This window comes from Gossypium raimondii, chromosome 8 (genome assembly GCF_025698545.1).
Source record: "Gossypium raimondii isolate GPD5lz chromosome 8, ASM2569854v1, whole genome shotgun sequence".
Classification (NCBI taxonomy): Eukaryota; Viridiplantae; Streptophyta; class Magnoliopsida; order Malvales; family Malvaceae; genus Gossypium; species Gossypium raimondii.
The window spans coordinates 40,252,934-40,274,847 of record NC_068572.1 but is presented as its reverse complement, the minus strand read 5'-3'; the positions used below and the strand labels follow the sequence as shown (position 1 = coordinate 40,274,847).

The 21,914-nt window shown below is 33.2% G+C and overlaps 1 protein-coding gene across 1 annotated transcript; it reads right to left on the bottom strand.

Moving 5' to 3' along the window:
* Positions 1-9,598: 9,598 nt before the first annotated feature.
* LOC105793309 (serine/threonine-protein phosphatase 7 long form homolog) lies at positions 9,599-12,681 on the bottom strand. Its single transcript, XM_012622234.1, has 4 exons — positions 12,618-12,681; positions 10,603-11,164; positions 10,444-10,525; positions 9,599-10,360 (listed from the first exon to the last, which is right to left on the bottom strand). The coding sequence occupies exons 1-4, from the start codon at positions 12,679-12,681 to the stop codon at positions 9,599-9,601; spliced, it is 1,470 nt and encodes a 489-aa protein (XP_012477688.1).
* Positions 12,682-21,914: the final 9,233 nt, after the last annotated feature.

The window sequence follows — 21,914 nt, the reverse complement described above, 5'->3', positions numbered from 1 at the left end:
AGGAAGTAGTTGTTCAATGACATATAATTTCTGTTCTTTTTTGAGGACAATCCTCAAGTTACGGAACCAGTCAAGAAAGTTTAAACCATTCAATTTGTCCTTCTCAAGGACCGATCGCAATGAGAGTGTTTTAGCGTTTGCAGCCATAATATATCTATAATAATAAAATATACGTGTGTAAATTTACCAAGTTTATATCAATCATTAAAATGACTTTATTAAAAGATGTTCCCACTATTTTATTTCAAAATTAATAACCCTTATATATTAATTTCGGAAAGACTTTTTCGAAAGTATTTCTAGTGGGTTATGGATCCATTTTTCACCTCCTCTTAAGTCAGCTTTGGCTTTACTCTCAAGATTATGGTTATTTAGGTAAGCAACACTTGCTAATTACATCATATGTAACTCCTAATGTTTGGTGAACAACTCTTGTTCTAATCATCTTATGATTTATCCAAATTACTTGCCCCTAGGTTTCTAATCCTAACCAAACTTGCAAGGCATGAATCTTGCCACTTATATACATATAGTCAAAACATACCAAAAGAGCCAATAAACACAACTACAACATCACCTAACTAAGCATGAAACAACATGCCTAATAACGAGTAAATTTAAACTCCTAATACATGCCACCTATAACCTAATTCAAAATAACCACAATTATACTGTGTTAAAGAACAGATAGTGTGAGCTCCGACTTGAACTTCTAACCGACATAAAATTCTGACGATCTACAAAAGTCAACTTAAACAAATCATGTCTAGCCACACTAATTAGCTCATATAGACTTAGTAAGTTCATATAAACTTAAATTTTAACCCACTAAATAAAAATCAACTTAAAAAAATCATGTCTAGCCACACTAATGAGCTCTTATGTTTTAATTGTCTCATATACACCACAAATCTCTCAAGTTAGTGAGATAAAAAATATAACTATGTAACCTTATCAAGACATAACACTTATAAGTTAACACAAATATTACTTCAATCCATCCCTCATATGTTCATTTAACATATCACATACCATCTCAATTATCCATTTTAAAATTTTCCATTTACATATCAAATTTCATATAACCATATCATATGTTCGTTTATACTTAATAAACCATGGTTAAGGGGTTATTATTTATGAAACCAATAACTTTATCATGGCATAAACATTACAATTAAACACATTTAAAACTCAATTCCACCATCACTTATTCATTTTTCACCTGATGAACCAAAATGAATTAATGTCAAATATGCGGGAACAATGCTTACACAATTTTCAGTGAATCTGCAATACCTATAGAATCTCAAATAATTGGTGTGGTATCCATCACCAATACATATTACCTGAAAAACAATTGTTCAAAGGATGTCGTAGCATCTTTCAGCACGGTCTTATTTCTTCCTGAAATGATGCCATAGTGTCTTTCAACTATGGTCTTATTCATTTTCCATCATGTTGCCATATTGTCTTTCAACTACGGTCTTATTCATTTTTCGTTATGTTGCCATAATGTTTTTCAACTATGGTCTTATACGTTTCCTATACAGTGCCATAGTGTCTTTCAACTATGGTCTTATACGTTTTCAATATAGTGTCATAGTGCCTTTCAACTATGGTCTTACACGTTTGAATCGTGATGCCATAGCGTCTTTCAACTATGGTCTTATTTGTTTGATTTGTGATGCCATATGTCTTTCAGCTATGGTCTTACTCATTTTTCAAGAAACGAACACGATCATCTCATATATATATGCATTAACTAGAAAAAAAAATTCTAATTAATTTAACTAAATTACGAACTTACTTAGACAGAAACGATTACGAACATAAAATCGACAACTACTTCGCTACTTTGGCTTTTCGCGATTTGAGTCCGATCGATTCGTTTCTTGATCTAAATAATAGTTTTCATTCAATTAATCCAATCAAAAATCTCAAATAACTAAATTTAATCATATAATCCCTTTCACTATAAATTTACAAAATTACCCTCATATTTTATCTTTTATGCAATTTAGTCCCTAAACCCGAAACTTTTAAATTAACCACATTTAATCAAAATCCATGCTAGAAGAATTTCTTAGAGACTTTAATACAACCCATATTTATCACTATTTCACCTAAATTCCATGAATTTTGCTATTTTAACAATTAAATCCTTAAACATTAAAATTACAAAAAAATCATTTAACAAAATACTTTTATTTAACTATCAAATTCATGAATCTATCAGCTAAGTTTATAAAGATATTTAAATCAGTCATGGTAGGTCCCTAAAATTTTAAAAATTCTATGAATTAACCCCCCGAGTTAGTTGGATCTAATTGCAACGATATCAAAAACAGAAAAATTACAAGAAACGGGTGAAAATGACTTACAATGCATAAAATTAAAGTTTGGCCGAAGCTTTGTTTATTTTGGCTATGGAGTTTCAGTTCACATATAAAGAAAAGAAGAAGATGATGCTTATGTTGTTTATTATTATTTTATTCTTTATTAATATTATAACATTGTATCTTTTAAATTAACATATTTTAATGATATAATTATAAAATTTTCTACCCATTAACCGTCCACACTAATTAATTATTTCCAATTTACCACATAAGGCCCTCCAATCATGATGTTATAGCCATTAAGCATTAATAAACTCATAGTGATTAATTTTTGCGACTTTTACAATTTAGTCCTTTTTACTTAATTAACTATCTAAATGTTAAAATTTTTGGACCAAACTTCAATACCTATATTTTCACTCCATAAATATTTAATAAAAATATTTATGGCCTCGGTTTACAGAATCGAGGTCCCGATACCTTATTTTTCAAAACCACCTAACTTTAGGGACAAACCACTTGTACCTAACTATTTATTCACTTAACAAAAATAATCAAATCAAAATTCAATATATTTTTATATTTGACTCGTAAATATATTTATGGACTCACTTGTTGGATTTGTGGCCTCGAAACCACTGTTTCCAAAACCACTGAAAAATGGGTTATTACAGAGGTTGTAGCATCCTGCTAAATGATGGATCTAAAGGTTAAGCTGCTCTTCAAGGTTATTAGGTTGCAAAGAAGTATGCGTAGGGAGGGACGATGCCAAGGCAACGCCAAAGGAAGTGGGGCGATGGGTTGTTATGCATATAGAGGAAGTTAAGTGGCGAGTTCAAGTTAGAGCATAAGTTGTTTAAGTAGCATTTCAATGTGCTTACAGTAGACTGAGAGATAAAATAGAGAATACTGAAATTTTATTATCATGAATTGTAAATATAACCATACAATGTACACCTATAAGAGGCTCTAATACAATAATAGATAGAACTTTTACATAGGCAAAAAGGTTAAGTTACATCTGTTATAGGACGTAACACCCAATACTCAGATCTGGTTCATCGGGTATGTAGGTTTTGGATGATATTCGGTGCACATGGCCATAGTATGCTACACAACTCAACAACACGGTCGTGTGATATATTTTGAATATTTGCACTTTTGACCCACCTGACATCATTGAGTTACACGTTTGTTCGCATGGCCTTGTGACTTTAGCCCTACACGGCATCATGCTATTACACGGCTTGCCCAAACAATCGTGTGTCCCATCCCACATGGCCTTCTCCCTCCACATGGTCAGGGGACACGACCATGTGACCCTTATTTGTAGAATTTTTCTATTTTTTTATCTTTGTTTCAAATTGATCCTTATTTGATACCTGGTTGGTTTTAAGCTTTCGTAAGCTTGATATAAACCCGAATTTGGTAGGAATCCTTGATATACTTAAATATATGTGTTGTATTGATATTTAATTTAGATTTTGAATAATAAATTGCATGTAAATTATTTGTATTTGTCTGTAGCATTCTATTACTAGGGTTCGGTAACCGAACCGGGTAAAGGTTGTTACACTTTGAGTCATTTGTTTGATGGAGATTTGTTTATCCAATGTGTGGTGATTGAGTCCACTTATATATTTAATAATCCTAAGTTTCAAAATTATCATTATGTGGTTTATATATGAATTATGTTGTGTGCGGATACATGTGAAAGAATATGTTAAACTTGTGAGATAATGAAATATGAAAACATTCTTTTGTCTTAATGAAAAGGAAGATGCAATTGTGCCTAAGTATGCTCTTGTTTAACTTATGCTATTATGTATGCTTAGTAGTACTTTTGAACAGTCACTGAGCTTGAAAGAGCTCGCACTCTTTTCCTAAAACTTGTAGGCTAATAGTACATCCAAGGAGTGAGTGGGCAAGAGTGGTTGTTTATCCAAAGCATAACTTTCAAGTGGGTGGTTTGTGATTTTTGGACACTTTGAATAAAGGCAATGTGGGTTATAGTTATTATTATCATTACCATTTTGGGATTTGACTTTTGAATTGTTGATGTTGTTTCTGGACTTTGATTGTGGACATTTTGATGCTTGAGAATGAGCTTGATGATTCATCTTATGTTTCCTTGATGATTATGTATTATTTTGGCATGTAATTTAGTATTTTTTAATATTTTGTCAATATTTTGATTTAGTCCCTAAGATACTTATTTTTAAAATTAACTAAGAAATACTAATAAGATTAAACTAATTCTTTACCAAATATTTTTAAAAAAGATTTTAAAGTTAAAATATACCTTTAGATTGATGTGACATGTGTCCGTGTAATTTGGACATGAAATGATGTTTTGCCCTTATGCTCATTTGAGTAAATTTTGTTAGAAAAAGCATGCAACTAGGTTTCAATTGTTTATTTTTGTCAATATATGAGTTGAATGCATGAATGAGACTTCCCTTGTTGACTGAGAAAGAAATCAAATAATCAATTGCATGCGAAAATGTCTAATGGAGTACTAGGTCACCTTAGTGACTAATTTGACATTTAAGATTCGAGTCAAATTGCCTCGGCCAAGGTTGGGGTGCCACATATGCATAAAGGCCAATGATAGCTTTGGTTCTTAAGTTACGGTGACATGAAAGTCACAAAGGAATTGGTAAATTAACATATTGGCTATTAGAATATTTTGTTTGAATGATATGGAAGATTTGTAAAGTTTTATGTAATCTTTGTGTTTGAGGTGCCAATTGTAGCATATTGGTTGAATGAATATTTAGACACGTTTTGGGATGTTTTTATGTACGATTAAATGGCTTTATATGTATCAATTGAGCCTTTAGTTTGTCTTACATGAGATAGACACAAAATGACATATTTTGTACCACACGGCCTGTTCACACAGTTGTGTGTCACACACAAGTTGGTGACATGGCCGTGTGTCCACTGGAAATTAGGAAACATTAAACCCACATGGTTCCTTATTATCACACGGGCTGGCTGCACGTGTAACACCCTTAACTTAGTTTGATCACCGAACCTCAGTTATATGATGCTACAACATATAACGAGATAGTTACAACCAAAACTAGCATTTAACAATCAGTACAAACATTAAACACTTCATAATTTAAGTATACCATGATTTATAATCAAATCTGAGTCCTAAACAAGCTTACAAAAGCTCTTAAACCAATTCAGAAACAATTAAGGAACTAATTGAACATATAATCACATCAAAATGGGCAAGTTTATAAGTTTTAATTCTCAACACATATAAACATATTTACAACTATTACATGCCACTTATAATTGTTTGAAATGAAACGAAACAAAATTCTACCAGAAACGATGTTGGTTAGTGTGAGCCCTGAAAATGATCCGGTAGCCAAGTTCCACAAAAGATTAACTATAAGAAACAAAAAATAAAAAGGGGTAAGCATTAACATGCTTAGTAAATTCATGGGTACTTAAATAAAACTCTTACCTCAGTTCACAATTAAGTAAACATATTAACTAATTTAATACGATTTCCTGTCAAGATTTTACAATAACAAGGTGAGCATTGCATGTATCAATCGTACAATCTTTCAATAATTTAGTACGACACATTTTCGTATCATTCAACAGGAAGGATCAAACATATGAATCATATTAACCAATTAATCATATAAATTCATATTCACAATCAAATACCAGTTATTTTAAATAGTTATCCCGGTTAACTAAAATAATAAGATACAGATACGTGGGTAACTACACACCAGATAGCTCGACAAAGCGTTAACTACCCCACACCGAGGCACCGTAGTGCAAAACCCGTAGGTATAATATCGTATCATGTAATGTATCATCCCTCCACCACATCAAATAGCCAAAAAAAGCGATAAATACACCACACCAGTGCACTGTAGTGCAAAGCCCATAGACACTGTTTCATGTCATTTATTATATCATCCCTCCACCACACCAAAGTCTACGTAAAGACAAAGCTCAGTAATCCTCAACAATTGCAGGATTCTGGCAAAAATTGTAATATCTCTGTCAAATCTTTTACTCCGTATCATCTTTTACATATAAATTATTTAATTAATAATTTAATACTTAATTTACCAAATTAAAACACATGGCCATCCACCATCATATAAAATTTGCTTAATTGTCACCTTAGACCTTAATTATTACTCTTTTAAGTCTTTTAGCTAATAAACCAATACTGATTAACTTTTATAGTTTTTATGATTTAGTCTTTTTCCTTAATTGACTATCAAATCACCAAAATTACCAAACTAAACTTCAATCCACTTATACAAAAACATCGTAAATATTAATTATTAATGTCTAATACCTTATATAAAAACTTCAGTCCACTTATACAAAAACTTCATAAAATATTTACGAGCCTAGTTTATGAAAAAGAGGTCCCGATACCTTACTTTCCAAAACTATTGACTTTCGGTACGTACCACTTGTACCTTGACTAACTAACAAATTAATAAAGTCTATCAAATCAAAATTCACCATACTACTATATTTAAATCATAAATATTAATTATTAATGTCTACGAACTCACTCATCGAATTTGTGATCTTGAAATCACTGTTTTCAACTCCATTGAAAAATGGACTATTATAGCACGCTCGTGTGAGTACTCTAGATTTGGCTATTTAAGTTTCACACGGTCTTAGTTAATTACATGGCCTAGGCACACGGCCGTGTGGCCCATATTTTGTATAATTACCTTTGTCTATTGAAAATGTTACATTTTGATTCCTATTTGTTTCTAGGTCAATTTTAGAGCTTTCGTAAGCTCGAATTAGACTCGATTTTGTTTGTTATGTATGATGCATGTAATAATAACATGTTATATGTTATTGGATAGTGTTAGAATATAAAATTTGATAATGAGATTTAACATGAAATTGGGACGAATTAATCGACTCGATTTGGATTATAATATGCTAACATGTTATACTCTTGAACTAGTTGTGGAACTTATTTAAATGGATTTAAGTGGTATAAATGATGTACTTAGTAGGTTGTTTTGCATAAGTGTAATTAATGAGTATTTTCATTAATTTATTCACGTTGATATTAAATTTGTAAAAATTTACTTGAGTAGATAATCTGAATGAGTCTATAATCACGTAAAAGAATGTTTTTCAACAATAGTGCTTAAATCATTATCATCTAAGGAAGAAAGGTCTAATTCAAAGGAATTTGAGAGGCTAAGTCTATCATAAAGCTTTTGAGAGTGATAAACATCTTGATTTCCTTGACCAATATTGCAATTTTGAATACTATGGAATTGAAAACTATTCCCACCAAGTTGATGATGATGATAAGTTTCTTGGCCTGAAACTGAATTGCTTGTCTCTCCATTTAAAGCTTCAAGTTGTCTAAAGAATTTATAACACTTACTATATTGTCTTCTAGCTTTCCCTTATTTAGTCTTCCTATAATAGTTGTACAAGATTTCAAAATTTTCCCACTTTTGAAACTGTTTAGACTTCTTACAATATAGGGGGAAGAATGGACAATGGGGGAGAGGAAGAGGGACGGTGGTGGAGAGAGATAGGGTTGGAAGGGTGTTTTTTTATTTTATTTAATATAAATATTAATATTAATATAAAAAAATTATTTAATTATATTTTAATGAGGTGGTGATATGGTGTTTTTGATTGGCTACAACGGTTTTTGTTAACGAATGCAACAACAGGGGCCAACTTCGATTATGAAATAAATTTTAGGTACCTAACTCAAACAAAAGACATAATTTAAAGACCTCCTATTCAATTAAGTATATGTCTTTTAGTTATTGAAATAATCGACCATCTTGAAGATTTAGTGATATGACTTCATCAGTATTTCATTAAAGGAATTTGACCTTACGCCCTCACCTAAAACAAATACCATACTTAAAAGGCACATAGAATTTTCATAAGATATCTTAGGAAGGATCCCTTACGACACTCATCAATCTATTACATTCAATAAACTCTTTATTTAATTCCTTTAGGTTGATTCCAATAGCAACCTAGGTTGTTACGTGCCACTTTACCACTACACCTAGGAGAAGGAAAACCAAGTGGACAAAACTAGGCCTAACCTCAACCCCCGTATCATCACTAGGGTAAAAGGGAGAGGATAATACACAACCTCACTTTGCCAAAATTCTGTCTTATTACCTCAAAAAATCTCTAAGTATAACGATTCTCTGCACCTTCTATGATGTAAATTGACTATTAGAAAAATAAACAATAAAATTGAAAAAATAAAAATAAAGTTTCTAAAATATGATAGCTTTGAGGCGTGTAGAACACTTTCCTTAAGGCTTTAAAATGTCTCCAAAATATAACAAAGCCCTCAACACTCCATGCAAAACAGTAAAATGACTAATAGAAAAGTCTTTTATATAGACATCCAATAAGTGTATCTTTTCATGAGATACCCTTTCATATAGATGTATCTTTTAATAAGATATTCTTTTATAGGATTGTGTCATTTTATAAATAATTATATATAAAGTTATGTCTTTATATGATAACTTCATGTACAAAAATTATATCCTTACAACATGTTTATTCATTAATAATTTAATTAATTAAATTTTTCTAAACAATAAAATACTATTACATAAAAAAATTATAATCTACTAACATTGACCTCATTCTAGCAATTCTCTGCATCCTCATGGTGCGAACCGGGGTTTTTTACCCAAATAGGATAGAAAAAAAAATACTGAAATGGGATGTCAGAAAAAAATTTACCAAAATAGGTTACTTTTTCATTGGAGCCTATTTGGTAGGCGCCAATGAATAAAATAATAATAATTTTTTTTAATAAAATATAATTTTATACTTTTCCAGGTTAGTATATAACCCGTATAATACATAGTATTGGCGCCTATCTGGGAGGCGCCAATGGTGGTGCCTACCTGGGAGGCGCCAATGATGGTGCCTCTCTGAGAGGCGCCAATGCTGTTATTTTTCCCTATAAATACCCCCAACACAGACATAAATTTTACTCCAGAAAGAAATAAGAAGGAAGGAAGCAGAAGAAAAGAAGGAAGGAAAAGAAGAAAAAAATTAGATATGTTGGTTTTTCTTTTTAAATAGAATGTAGAGTATTGTTAGTAATTTTATTATTTGAAAGTTATTTTGTCATGTTATTAATTTTGTTAGCTTCTGAGGTTGTTTATTATTAGATAAGAACTATCATTACATAAATATGAGGTTGTTTATTACAAAAACCCCTAAAATTGATGGTTTGATGGTGTAGTTCTAGGGGTATATTTTTGTGGAGCTCGACGCTCACGTTGTGGGCGATTACGGTTATCAACATTCTCTTCGACAGTATGTCGGGGTGTGTGAAACATAGATGAATAATCATATGTCTCAAATGCCATCGATGAACTTGATCCGGGAGGAGAGGAGTACGACGGTGGATATTGGCCGGAAGGAGCGGAGTACTGAGGTGGATACGAGGCCACGAAATAGTCATTGCCCCCTAATTCTGGATGATAAGAACTATCCCTAGAATGTAGTTCTGGGTCTGGCTCTGGCTCCGGTGCATGATGCAGATCTCGAAGGGGTTGCGTAATTTGTGTCGTATACGGAGGGACTACAATCGACCGCCCACCAAACAGAAATGGTTTCCCTGTCTCACAGTACCACTGCATATACTCTAACGAGGGCTGCAAATCCGGAGCACGATCCATCTGAGGTACCCTCCCGAACCGGTTGTTCCATATCGTAATGTATTCTTCGTGCACTTCTTCCCAATTATCTCCATACCTCCCCTTCTTGCTCATCCCATGGATCTCCTCCAATTGTACTGGCAGTGTCGGGATATACTGTATGCAACCGAACTGTCGGAGTACTCGATTGCCATGATACCACTCCACTACGTTAAAATTGATAATGGGTGCGCTAATGCACCATAGGTTTGAGTGGACGTGGGCAGATGATGGGATAACTGCCATAATTTCCGGAGCAGAATACGGCATCCAAATGAACTGCACAGTTAATAACGTTGTTATATTAACGCGGGTTGAGTGAGATAAAATAATAAAATTAAGTTTATATTCGAAAAATTTACCCCCTCTCCAGCATGATTTTCAATCATTAGACGATATATCGGAACCGTCTGTGACTTTCCGATACCCGGATTACTACTCCACCTACGAAAACAAAAATGTTAGAATAATATAATATAGAAAAAGTCAACTAATTATTATAATGAGTAAAAATTCATCACCTATTAACGAGTGGAAATACATATGATTGATGACTAATGGATGCCAAGAATGGCATCCGGTAAAGTGCCCACGACTGCAGCAGTATGAGGCATCCGTCCATGTCAACCGCAGAAGGAGCTGTTGTCCGACAAAGTTCGCGATACAGCATGGCTAAAACTGCGGACCCCCAACTGTATGAACGAGTGTTATGCAAATTGGATAATAAGGGTAAGTACATCAAGTGGACCTTACTGCCGTTTGCATCCGGCATGAGTACACCCCCTATAAGGTGCATAATGTAAGCTCGAACAGCCTGCATCACCTCCCATTCATTAGCAGTACTTGGCAAATGCTCAAAATTGGCATGTAGCCATGAAAATCTCAAGCTGGTAAATTTCCCCTGACTTGGCGAGCGTCCAAGTAATTCATTGCAAAGGGTAGCCGACCTAGAGATTGAACTTACGCCCGTGACCGTATTCCCGTCTATGGGAAGCCCGAGCTGTACTGCAACATCCTCTAGAGTGACGGTACACTCTCCGCACAGCAGATGAAATGTGTGGGTCTCCGGACGCCATCGCTCGACTAAAGCGGAAATCAAGTCGTATCACAGATCAAAAGTCCGAATCAATGCCGCGGATCCGAACCCGGCTAACTCTAAGTATGGTATTAGGCGTTCATCTGGCTGAAACCCTACACTATTAACACGGCCCCTCAATGCACGGTACGGACCCTGACATTATTCAATTAGCAAAATAGTTAATACAATATAATTTAATTCAACAAATAACATGAATATCAAAATAAATTTTATTACCATCTCATTAATAGTACTTGATATGTGATTATTATTATTAATTAGAGAACCCATTTCTGCAAATCGCAATAAAAAAAATGAATTGATTAATTTGTTTCAAAAATCAATAATTATGTTAAATAAATACAAAATCAAATAAAACTTAATTATATAAAAGTTACATTATATAAAAATTAAATGAGTTAACAACAACTATATGATTAAAAAGTCAGTTATAATTAAACTTTTAATAAAATGATTTTAATTTTTTATAATTAAACTTTTAATGAAATGATTTTAATTTTTATAAACTTTATATGTTAAACTCACCAAATACTAAACTAAACACAACAACTTATAGCTTAATCCTAAATTACTAATAAATTAAATTTTAAATAATTACAAACACAAAATATTGTGAATTTTTCCCAAATTACTAACAAATTAATTATAAAATAATTACAATATTCATACAAAAATTACAATATTACAATATATCCCCACATTACAATATTCATACAAAATTACAATATTACAATATTCATACAAAAAATTGCAATATTCATACAAAATTATAATATTACAATATTCATACAACATTACAATATTCATAAAAAATTATAATATTCATACAAAATTACAAAATTACAATATTCATACAAAAAATTGCAATATTCATACAAAATTATAATATTACAATATTCATACAAAATTACAAAATTACAATATTCATACAAAAAATGCAATATTCATACAAAACTATAATATTACAATATTCATACAAAAATTTATAATATTCATACAAAATTACAATATTCATACAAAAATTACTAATCCAAAACTATAAATACAAATTTAATTATAAAATAATTACAATATTCATACAACATTACAATATTCATAAAAAATTATAATATTCATACAAAATTTAAAATATTCATACAAAATCTAATCTAAACTATAAACACTAAATATAGATAATTTATAATTAATAATTAATAACAAAAATTCACAATATTTTCTAAAATATATCCTAAAAATTTCACAAACTATAAACCTTTTAAATTATAAACAAAATTATTTATTAAAAAAATACATTACCTTTTTTCTTTCTTTCTTCTTCTTCTTCTCCTTCTCTTCTTCTCCTTTCTCTCTTTTTTTTCTCTCTACCGTGCGGACTGATTTGGGGACCATTTGCTATTACTTATAGCAAAAATAAAAGGTTATGAAGGGACAATTCACTAGCAACAGCAGCATGCAGGGGGGGCAGACACACCATTGGCGCCTCTCCATCAGGCTCCTTCATTGGTGCCTACTTGAGAGGCGCCACCCGACCCGACCCGTATTTTGACCCGTATTTTTTAAAAAAAATATTAAAAAATATAAAATTATATTTTATTAAAAAAATTATTATTATTTTATTCATTGGCGCCTACCAAATAGGCTCCAATGAAAAAGTAACCTATTTTGGTAAAAAAATTTTCTGACATCCCATTTCAGTATTTTTTTTTCTATCCTATTTGGGTAAAAAACCCTGCGAACCGTCATCACAAGACACCATAATATGTTGTGTTGTAACAATTACCATAAATTTGAACTCCAAAAAGTTAAGAATATATGTGCGTAAAAACTGCAATTACTAGCAATATGTACATATGCTGAAAATGTTGAATATTTGTGTTGGGTAAGAAAGAAAATTGAAAGATTTTTTTTTTCATTCCTTTCTTAATAGAGTTAAAATTAAAAAAAAAGTTTAAACTTTTGAAAATGTCAACTAACTTATATTTTTCTCTCATATTCTCCCCAGTAATTTATTTGTATTAATTAGGATGAAAATGATAATTTCTTTCTCTCACCTTTTGTCCTTTTGAAATATTGTATTAAGTTAAAAGAGATGATTATTAAAATCTTCTGGAAGATAATTTGCCCTAGCTCACCTTTCATCTAGAACCATTGTGATTATATGAGCCAATAAAATTAAATTTCTTTAAGATGAATTGATATTTAATCTCTTTAAAATCAATGGATCTTAGTTATAACTGTCAATCGGATAGGTCAATGTTGGATTTAGATGAAGTAAATATGGATAGAGTTAATATAATTTTAATCATTTTAGATTATTTGGATTGATCACTTGATTGAAATTTGAAAAATTTTAAGCGTCACCAAAAGAGAATATAAATTTGAATTTTAGAGATAATATTGTTGAAAGAGATAATCATAGATTCCAAAAAAATTAGTCTTCATAGATCGTAGAACAAATGAAAAATACATGGATGCTTCAACAACACATATAATAAAATTTCTCCATTTCATCATAAGGGAGCTTCATGTTCTTACCATAAATCCCACTTTATTGCTATATATTTCTTACAAATGAGAAACAATTTGACAAAAGAAAACAAGGAGCAGGCTACGGCAACGAGTAATTGCGCTGCAGCCTTGGCTCTAAAGGTTAGCTTGAGCTTCTGCCTGACAGTTGGAGTAGGATGCACCCCTTATAGAGCACGGCACGGTGTTCCTTTGCAGAGTCCCATAGCTTATGTACCTCGTGGTTTGCTATACACGCCGGTTAATATCAGAGTCCATGTCAAACTCATCGTTCTCCATGCACTCGGCCATTGAACCGTGGCAGCTACTCGAGTCAATGGTCGAGGACGAGGGGATGACCAGAGTTGTGACTAGAAATGAAACGGCCATGAGAAAACAAAAGCTATTAGCCTTTCTTTTGTGTTTGGTTGTTTAAGACAACTTGTTTTTAAAAGCTAACAATGAAAGAGATCGAACAATGGCATTTGTGTAGCTTTGTTCTTATTAAAATGCCACTGGATTGACTATGTGAAGCTTCTTCTAAAGAAACTGCCTGCATATGACACTTCAGAGGAAGCTGTTAAATAATGGAATAAATTTGTAAATTTGGTGATGGTTTTTAACTTCTAAGTACACCAAAGGAGGAAAATGGTTGATCATTTTAGGAGGTATTTTCTTACATTGGCCTAAAATAAAATTATTGCATGCCTCCAACTACATTTCATACTTTGCTTCTCCTGATCCCTTAGATGTCACTGTGTTAAATAATATTAATTTCATTGAAAAAATACTTAAAATTATACAACAATTGCAAATTTACTTCTCGATCGTTTAGTGATCTATCGACATATCTCAATTTCAAATTTATTTAAAACTCAATATAAATATCAAATATAAAAAAAAACACTAAATAAATATATATAAAAGGACTTTTAAGAAAATACGGAATTATTAGTTTAATTATATCTTATAGTTAGATGCAAGCACAGTCCACGTGCCTCAAGTTCCACAACATTACCCCATTTTTGTCTGGCGTTGTTGTATGGCGATGCGACATCCAGTAATACGAGACTTTCGAAAGTGTCTAATCCTTCTCTGCCAAGACGATAATCAAGAAACTTGTAAGGGAAATATAGCTATAACATTCCCCTGGATCTGTCAAGCTATGGGTTTTTGACCTAACACGAAATCTCTTCCTATATTTAAGAATAGTTTGGATAAAAGTGATATTTTCAAATTTTGAATTTAGATAAAAATAGATGTGTCAGATTCGAGCTTCAACATTAAAAGTTTAAATTGATGTATTTTAATTTTATAATATGGTATTTTTGTTATATCGATCCGTCTTTTATTTTATGATATTACTTGCTACATTGCCAATATAAAAATTAAGACAATTACATATGAGCTTTAAATATATTTAAATTAAAAATAAATAAATTGAACAAATACCATTATTTTATCCCTACTTGTGATTTATTAACTTCACAAGCCGAATTAATTCGGCTTGTGTATATATTTAATATCATGTGTTTGTATTATATATATTAATTTTTTAACAGTTAAGAATACATGATAGTTTTTTAATTCAGCTCGTAGAATTAATGTTGACACCATTTTTTTGATAAAACGAGGTCGACTTGGATTTTGAAAACGAAAATGGGAGTCGCCACCAATCCTTTTTAATAAGGTGTGATCGGATCACCTCGAAAAGTGGTTATTTTTAATAAACGATTTTATTTTATTAAAACAACGATTTTGGTCCACGAAATTCAGAAAAACAGGTTCGGGAGTCGATTACGTACGAGGAAGGATTAGCACCCTCCCAACGCCCAAAATTGATACTTAGTTGATTAATTAGTGTCTTAGTGTCGAAGATTGAAAACTTTGAAGAGTTTTAAAAATATACGATCCTCAAAATGTTCGAATAATGTGGGATGAAATTTAGGATTCTCTAGTTCCGAAAGAATATCATATCCAGCACATTAGGATATGATACTTTAAACCCTCGAAACCAAGATCACCTTATGGTTTCCAAAACCCATACATTGAAATTTTAAAAGGATATTTGGCTATTTGGTTAAACGAGAAATCGAAACTCAGCACGTTAGGGCACGTTTTCTCGAATTTCCAAACGCGAAATATTACCTTAATTTAATTTTTTTTCCTGTTTTGAATAATTGCGAGTACAATACTCGAACGAGATGCATTTGTTTTATTTAGGATAAAATACAATGGTTATTTAGGCGCATATACAAATCGAACGCGGCTATACAGAACATACAATTAATTTATGGATAGAATGTTGCATCAATGCATGATAATAACACGGAACTACAGACAAACTAGTTATAGTTCACACAATAATAATAATCATACAATGTACATCATTTTAATGATAATCAATTAATCAAAGATGAACGACAAAATAATATGCATGGACAACTTAAAACGTATAAATGAAATATTTGAAATGAACTATATAAGAAGTTTTGAAATAGACAAATTAATTTGACATGAATAAAATGTAAATAGTTTCAAATGAATAATTTTAAGCAATTTAAAATAAGCGATATATATATAACAATTTAAAAGAAATAATATGCATATAATCTAGTATAGATAATCTATGAAACATTTAAGATAAAATAACATATATAGCATTTCAACATAGATAATATATGGAATAATTTAAAACACTTAATATCTAAAATAATATGAAACAATTTATTATAAATAATGCATATAAAATTAAAACGAATAATAAAAAGCTGTTAAAAATGATAATATATGAAGAAAAAATTAGGGTTAAAATTAAACATATTAGGGATTAAATAAAAATAAACAGTTTAAAGAATAGTAAAAAAAATAAAATATAACAGATCCTGGACCGAATTGGAAAATAAATAAAATCAAAGGGGAAATTTAAAAAAAACAATCTGGACCAGAACAAAACACGCGTAAAAGGGAGAAGGACTGATTGGGAAAATATTCCTAGCTTTAATGTGCACCGTTTCATGCAGGACCAAAATGAAACAGGCGTAAAAAATGGGGTCAAATTAAAAACTCAAAACAAAAGGCAGAAGGGCCGAGTTGAAACAGGCGACAAAGCGGAAGGACTCGCACTGCAAATATCCCATTTGGCTTTAGAACACGCAGATCCTCTGCTAATCGGGTTGGGTCATGGGTCGACCTCCCCAAAACGACGCCGTTTTGGCATCTGGGAGGCCAAATTGAAACGGCGCCGTTTAGCGTTGATGATTTAAACCAAAAAATTTTTTTGAACTTTCACTTTTCAGTATTTTCTTAAAAAAAATTCAAAAGCCCCCATTTTCTCTCAACCCCCCCGACCAGCGATCCAGCCATAGTCGCCGTCGACGAATGGCCGTACCGCCTCCGTGGCCGGTGTCCAGCACATAAAAATATGGGCTTTTCAGCCCCCGCCTAGTAGCGCCATCGAGGGTCGAGCCCTCTAAGTGGCCAAAATGGAGGAGAACCCCGACCTCCTTAAGGATCTGGTCCCGACGAGGCGTAGCTCCCCCTTTTTCTGACGATGCAATCACAAAGGTTCCGGTGAGCCCCCCTTTTCTTATTATTTAGTATGCAAAAAAATGAAAATAAAATAGAAAAATAAAAAAGGATTCGAACAAGAAAGTAAAAAAACCTCTCAAATCTGCTCTATTTTTTATTTCATGTTCGTAAAAAAAAAAGAAGCAATACAAGCATCCGATTTAGGCTTTTATAGCTGATTTGAACAACTCTCTATTTCTATTGTTTTTTTTTGTTTCTGTTGTTTGCTTCTGCTTGGCTTCTTCTCTTGTTGCATGTTACTTATTTTGCAGGTGATGGCAGAGGTTGACGCGGTGGCAGAGGCATGCGAGCAGGCTGGCGGCTAGGGGTCAGAAGACTTAGGTGCGACGCACCTAGGGTTTTTGTTTGCTGAAATTTGTTGGGCTTTGGGCTACTGTTAATCGGGCTTAGGGTTATTTTATTTGGGCTTGTTGGGTTTTTTATAAATGGACTGGGACTGTTTATTTACTTTTGGTTTTTTCTTTGGGCCCAGACAAAAATGGGCTATTACAGCTGCCCTTCTTTTATCGTTGCCGTGTAATGAGAATAGAACAAAGACTAAGAAAGACCAATTTTGCTCGGTCTCGCTAATTCTTGACTTGTTCTAGTGCTTCTCTTCTTCAAGTAGCTTCATTTCAGTCCACTGTGTCTTGTTGCTTCGATCCGCTCCAATACAACTTCAGAGAGACATGACTTGTAGCTTCAATCTACTCTGTCACAACTTCGAGGAAGTAAGATTCGCTATTGTAGCTTTAATCTGCTTCACTGTAACATCGGGTAAGTAAGATTCGCTGTTGTAGCTTTAATCTGCTTCACTGTAATGTCGGGGAAGTAAGATTTGTTATTGTAGCTTTAATCTGCTTCACTGTAACGCCAAGGAAATAAGATTCGTTGTTGTAGCTTTAATCTATTTAACTGCAATGTCGGGGAAGTAAGATTCGCTGTTGTAGCTTCAATCTATTCCACTGCACCGCCAGGGAAGTAAGATTCACTGTTGTAGCTTCAATCTATTCTACTGTAATGCCAAAGAAGTAAGATTCGCTGTCGTAGCTTCAATCTATTTAACTGCAATGTCGGGGAAGTAAGATTCGTTGTTGTAGCTTCAATCTGTTCCACTACATCACCAGGGAAGTAAGATTCGCTATTGTAGCTTCAATCTGTTCCACTGTAATGCCAAAGAGATAGGATTCTCTACCCACAGCTTTAATCCGCTCCACTTCAGCTATTCCAAGCCTTAACGCTAGGGAGATAAGATTCATTGCCCTCAGCTTTAATCTGCTCCGCTGCAATGCCAGGGACACAAGATTCGCTATCTTTAACTTTAATCTGCTTCACTGCAACGCTAAGGCGATAAGATTGGTGCCTTCAATCTGCTTCACTGCCAATACAGGAAGACAAGATCTACAATCTTTGTCTTACTCTACTGCTGCTCAGGGAGATAGGATTGGTGGCTTAAATCTACTTCCCAACTACCTTGAGAAGATAAGATTCACCGTCTTCGATCTGCTCCACTACTGCTTAGGGAGACAGGATCTGCAATTTTCAACCTACTCCACTGCTGCTCAGGGAGATAAGGCTGATGCTTTCGATCTACTTCACTGCCAGTACAGGAATACAAGATCTGCTATTTTTAGTCTACTTTACTGTAACTTTAGGGAGATAAGACTTGATATGATGACTTCAATCCACCCCACTGCAACTTCAGGGGTATGGGTAACTTCATTGATCTGTTCTCTGGGGAACATGACCTGCAAAATCCATTTCATAGATCTATTTATGCCTAGTGTTTAGGATGTCATGATTAGAATGAATTATATGCTCCTAACTAGATGTTTATGTATGATATTTGTAGAATGTCATGAGCATGATCCCTTTTTAATGCTTAGGTTGTCATTACTCGCTGTTCATCAAGGTTCTATCACTGATGCCTTCTTGTTCAGCCAGTATCTTTGACAGGAAAACCAAAGAAATAGTCACAATTTAGACTATTATTTCTCCAATGCTTCTAACCCTTAAGTTGGTTAGTTTTAAATAATAGCCCTGTTTTAGGTCCTCGTACTATTTAGAAGCTTTTAGAGTAATATGCAGAACACCTTCTGCTTGAATATTGTCAGTCCATTAATCGTTACTTCAACGAAAAATTCTTGAAAAAGATTATCAAAATGGACAAGGTGAAGTTTTGTTGAGAGCAAAGCTCGAAATGAATGAATTAATCAAGATAGCAAATTTTGCTAGAATACAAAATGAGAATAAATTAATCAAGATGACGTATTTTTCCAAAATACAAAAATAAATAAAATGGAAATAGGTGCCCCAGATATCGAAGCATGAGCTTCTCTGCCCCAAACATCTTGAGGACCCTTTTGAACTTGATATGTGTTTAGAAGTCTTAGAAGACTTTGTTGATGCCCCAAGATGTAGCATCTCTCCTTCTTATTTATTCGGAGAGGACAAGACTACCACATACCCCACCTTCGAACAAAATTTGAACTACCCATTCCTGGGTTTTTAATTCAAAACCCTTTTGGTCTCAAGGCGCCCTTTGCGGGTTTTCACCCTGGCCTCTCCTTTTTATTTTTTCGTTCTTCTTTTTTTTATTTTTTCTTTTCGTTTCTTTTTTTCAAGTGAAGTATTTATTGCTTGAATCAAAATTCTCAAGATTAGGCAGGTTCTTGTCATCTATCTTGGTCAATATCGACGCTTTTTTAGATAAGGCCTTCCACATAAGGTCTTTTCCAGTTTGGCATCCACTTTCTTCTGAAGTCCTTTTGTATGGGAAGGATCTTCTTCGATATTAGGTCCCCCTCATGGAACTCTCTGGGGCGAACCTTTTTTGGTGAGCTCGCATCATTTGACCATGACGGATAGCTTTTAACATTTTCTCTTCAATCAAATTTAACTGATCATATCGGACCTAGATCCATTCTGCTTCATCAAACTTCAGCTTTGACAAGACTCGAAGGGAAGGAATATCAACTTCGATGGGTAAAACTGCCTCTATTCCATATACCAATGAGAAATGAGTTGCCCCGGTAGAGGTTTTTTGTTTTGTTTTGTTTTGTTTTGTTTGCCTCCACTGTACCGTTCATTTTGGGGCGACATGGTGTTAATCTTGAACAGACTGCAAACTTTTGATATCGTGCTGTTGTTCAAATTTGGTGCATTGTCAGATATGATCATTTTTGGCATTCCATACGGACATATTTTTTTTCAAGAAATTGCTGACTGTCAGCTTTGTGACATTGGCATATAAAGCAGCTTCCACTCACCTAGTGAAGTAATTGATGACCACAAAAATGACTCGATGACTGCCAGAAGCTTTTGGCGAGATCATTCTAATGACCTCCATGCCCCACATAGAAAAAGACCATGAAAAAGTCATAACATGAAGAGATAAAGGAGGCACATAAATCTTGTCCCCATAAATTTGGCACTTATGACATTTCTTGGTATAACTGATGCAATCCCCTTCCATGGTGGATCAGTAGTACCCAAATCTCATGATTTACTTGGCCATTGCAAAATCATTAGCATGTGTTCCTCAGACAACCTTATGGACCTCTTCCAAGATTTTCTTAGCCTCAACAACGTCCATACGTCTTAGTATCTTAGGCATATCTTGATCATGTGAAAACATCTTTGAATTGTTAAAGTAACTCAATGAAATCTCGATTTATCTCTGCGGTGATACAGGCTCTGATCTTCACCTCTTTTTCTTCTCCTAAGCTCACAATTTCCACTGATTTTTGTAAGGTAGGATATGTTTCTCGACTTGTTCTACCATCCTTAACAAATCAGGAGATAAACTACAATCTTGGTTGTCTTCAAAGTCTTGAGGTTCCTCTGGACACATATCTCGCTCAAAAGGAGATTCTGAGTCAATAGCAGTGTCGCTCATATCATTGATATCTGGAGACTTGTTATAGGGACGAAGGAAGACTCAAAGAGCTAATGAATCAAAGGATAATTATTTTTGTGGTATGAGTATGAATGAAATGGAAGGAACAAAAAAATTGTTTGCCAAGAAAAAACACAAAGATGCATTTCATTGAAATAAAAAATAGTAGACATGTGTCTTTTTCACAAAAGAATTTATATTGCTCCCAAGCCTAGAGCAATAAGAGTGTTCTGAATATTACTCTGAAATGGTTCTAAAAACTATAAGAATCTCCTCTACAGTTGTTCAGAACGCTTCTAGGGATGTAGAAACAAATTTCTGATAGTTTTTTTAGTTCCTTCTTCAAAGGCACAAACATCTTTACCTTCCGAACCATCGATATATTCAAAGAATTCCAATTCTTTATCATCCATCTGGCTCTGTACTAAAGTTCTAAACTCGACGTACTTTTGGATTTTAGGAAATTCATTGTATGCAATGAAATGTAATGTTGATGCATGAATGCAAAAAGAGAAGTTGATCTTGATTCAATTCTATTAGAATAACTTTTCTAGAAAACAAATCTCTTTACATAAAACAGATATTTACACATACGACCTTGTCCTAATACTCAAAGTAAAGACATCGATCCTTTTCCTCAAATCCGTATGTTAAGATCGAATCTTGCGAACTCTTCAAAGAGGTGTCTTCTCTATCTTCTTTTTGCTTGATCCGAGCCGCGACCCGTTGTTCAATCATACTCGTGATGCTCGTTAGCTTCT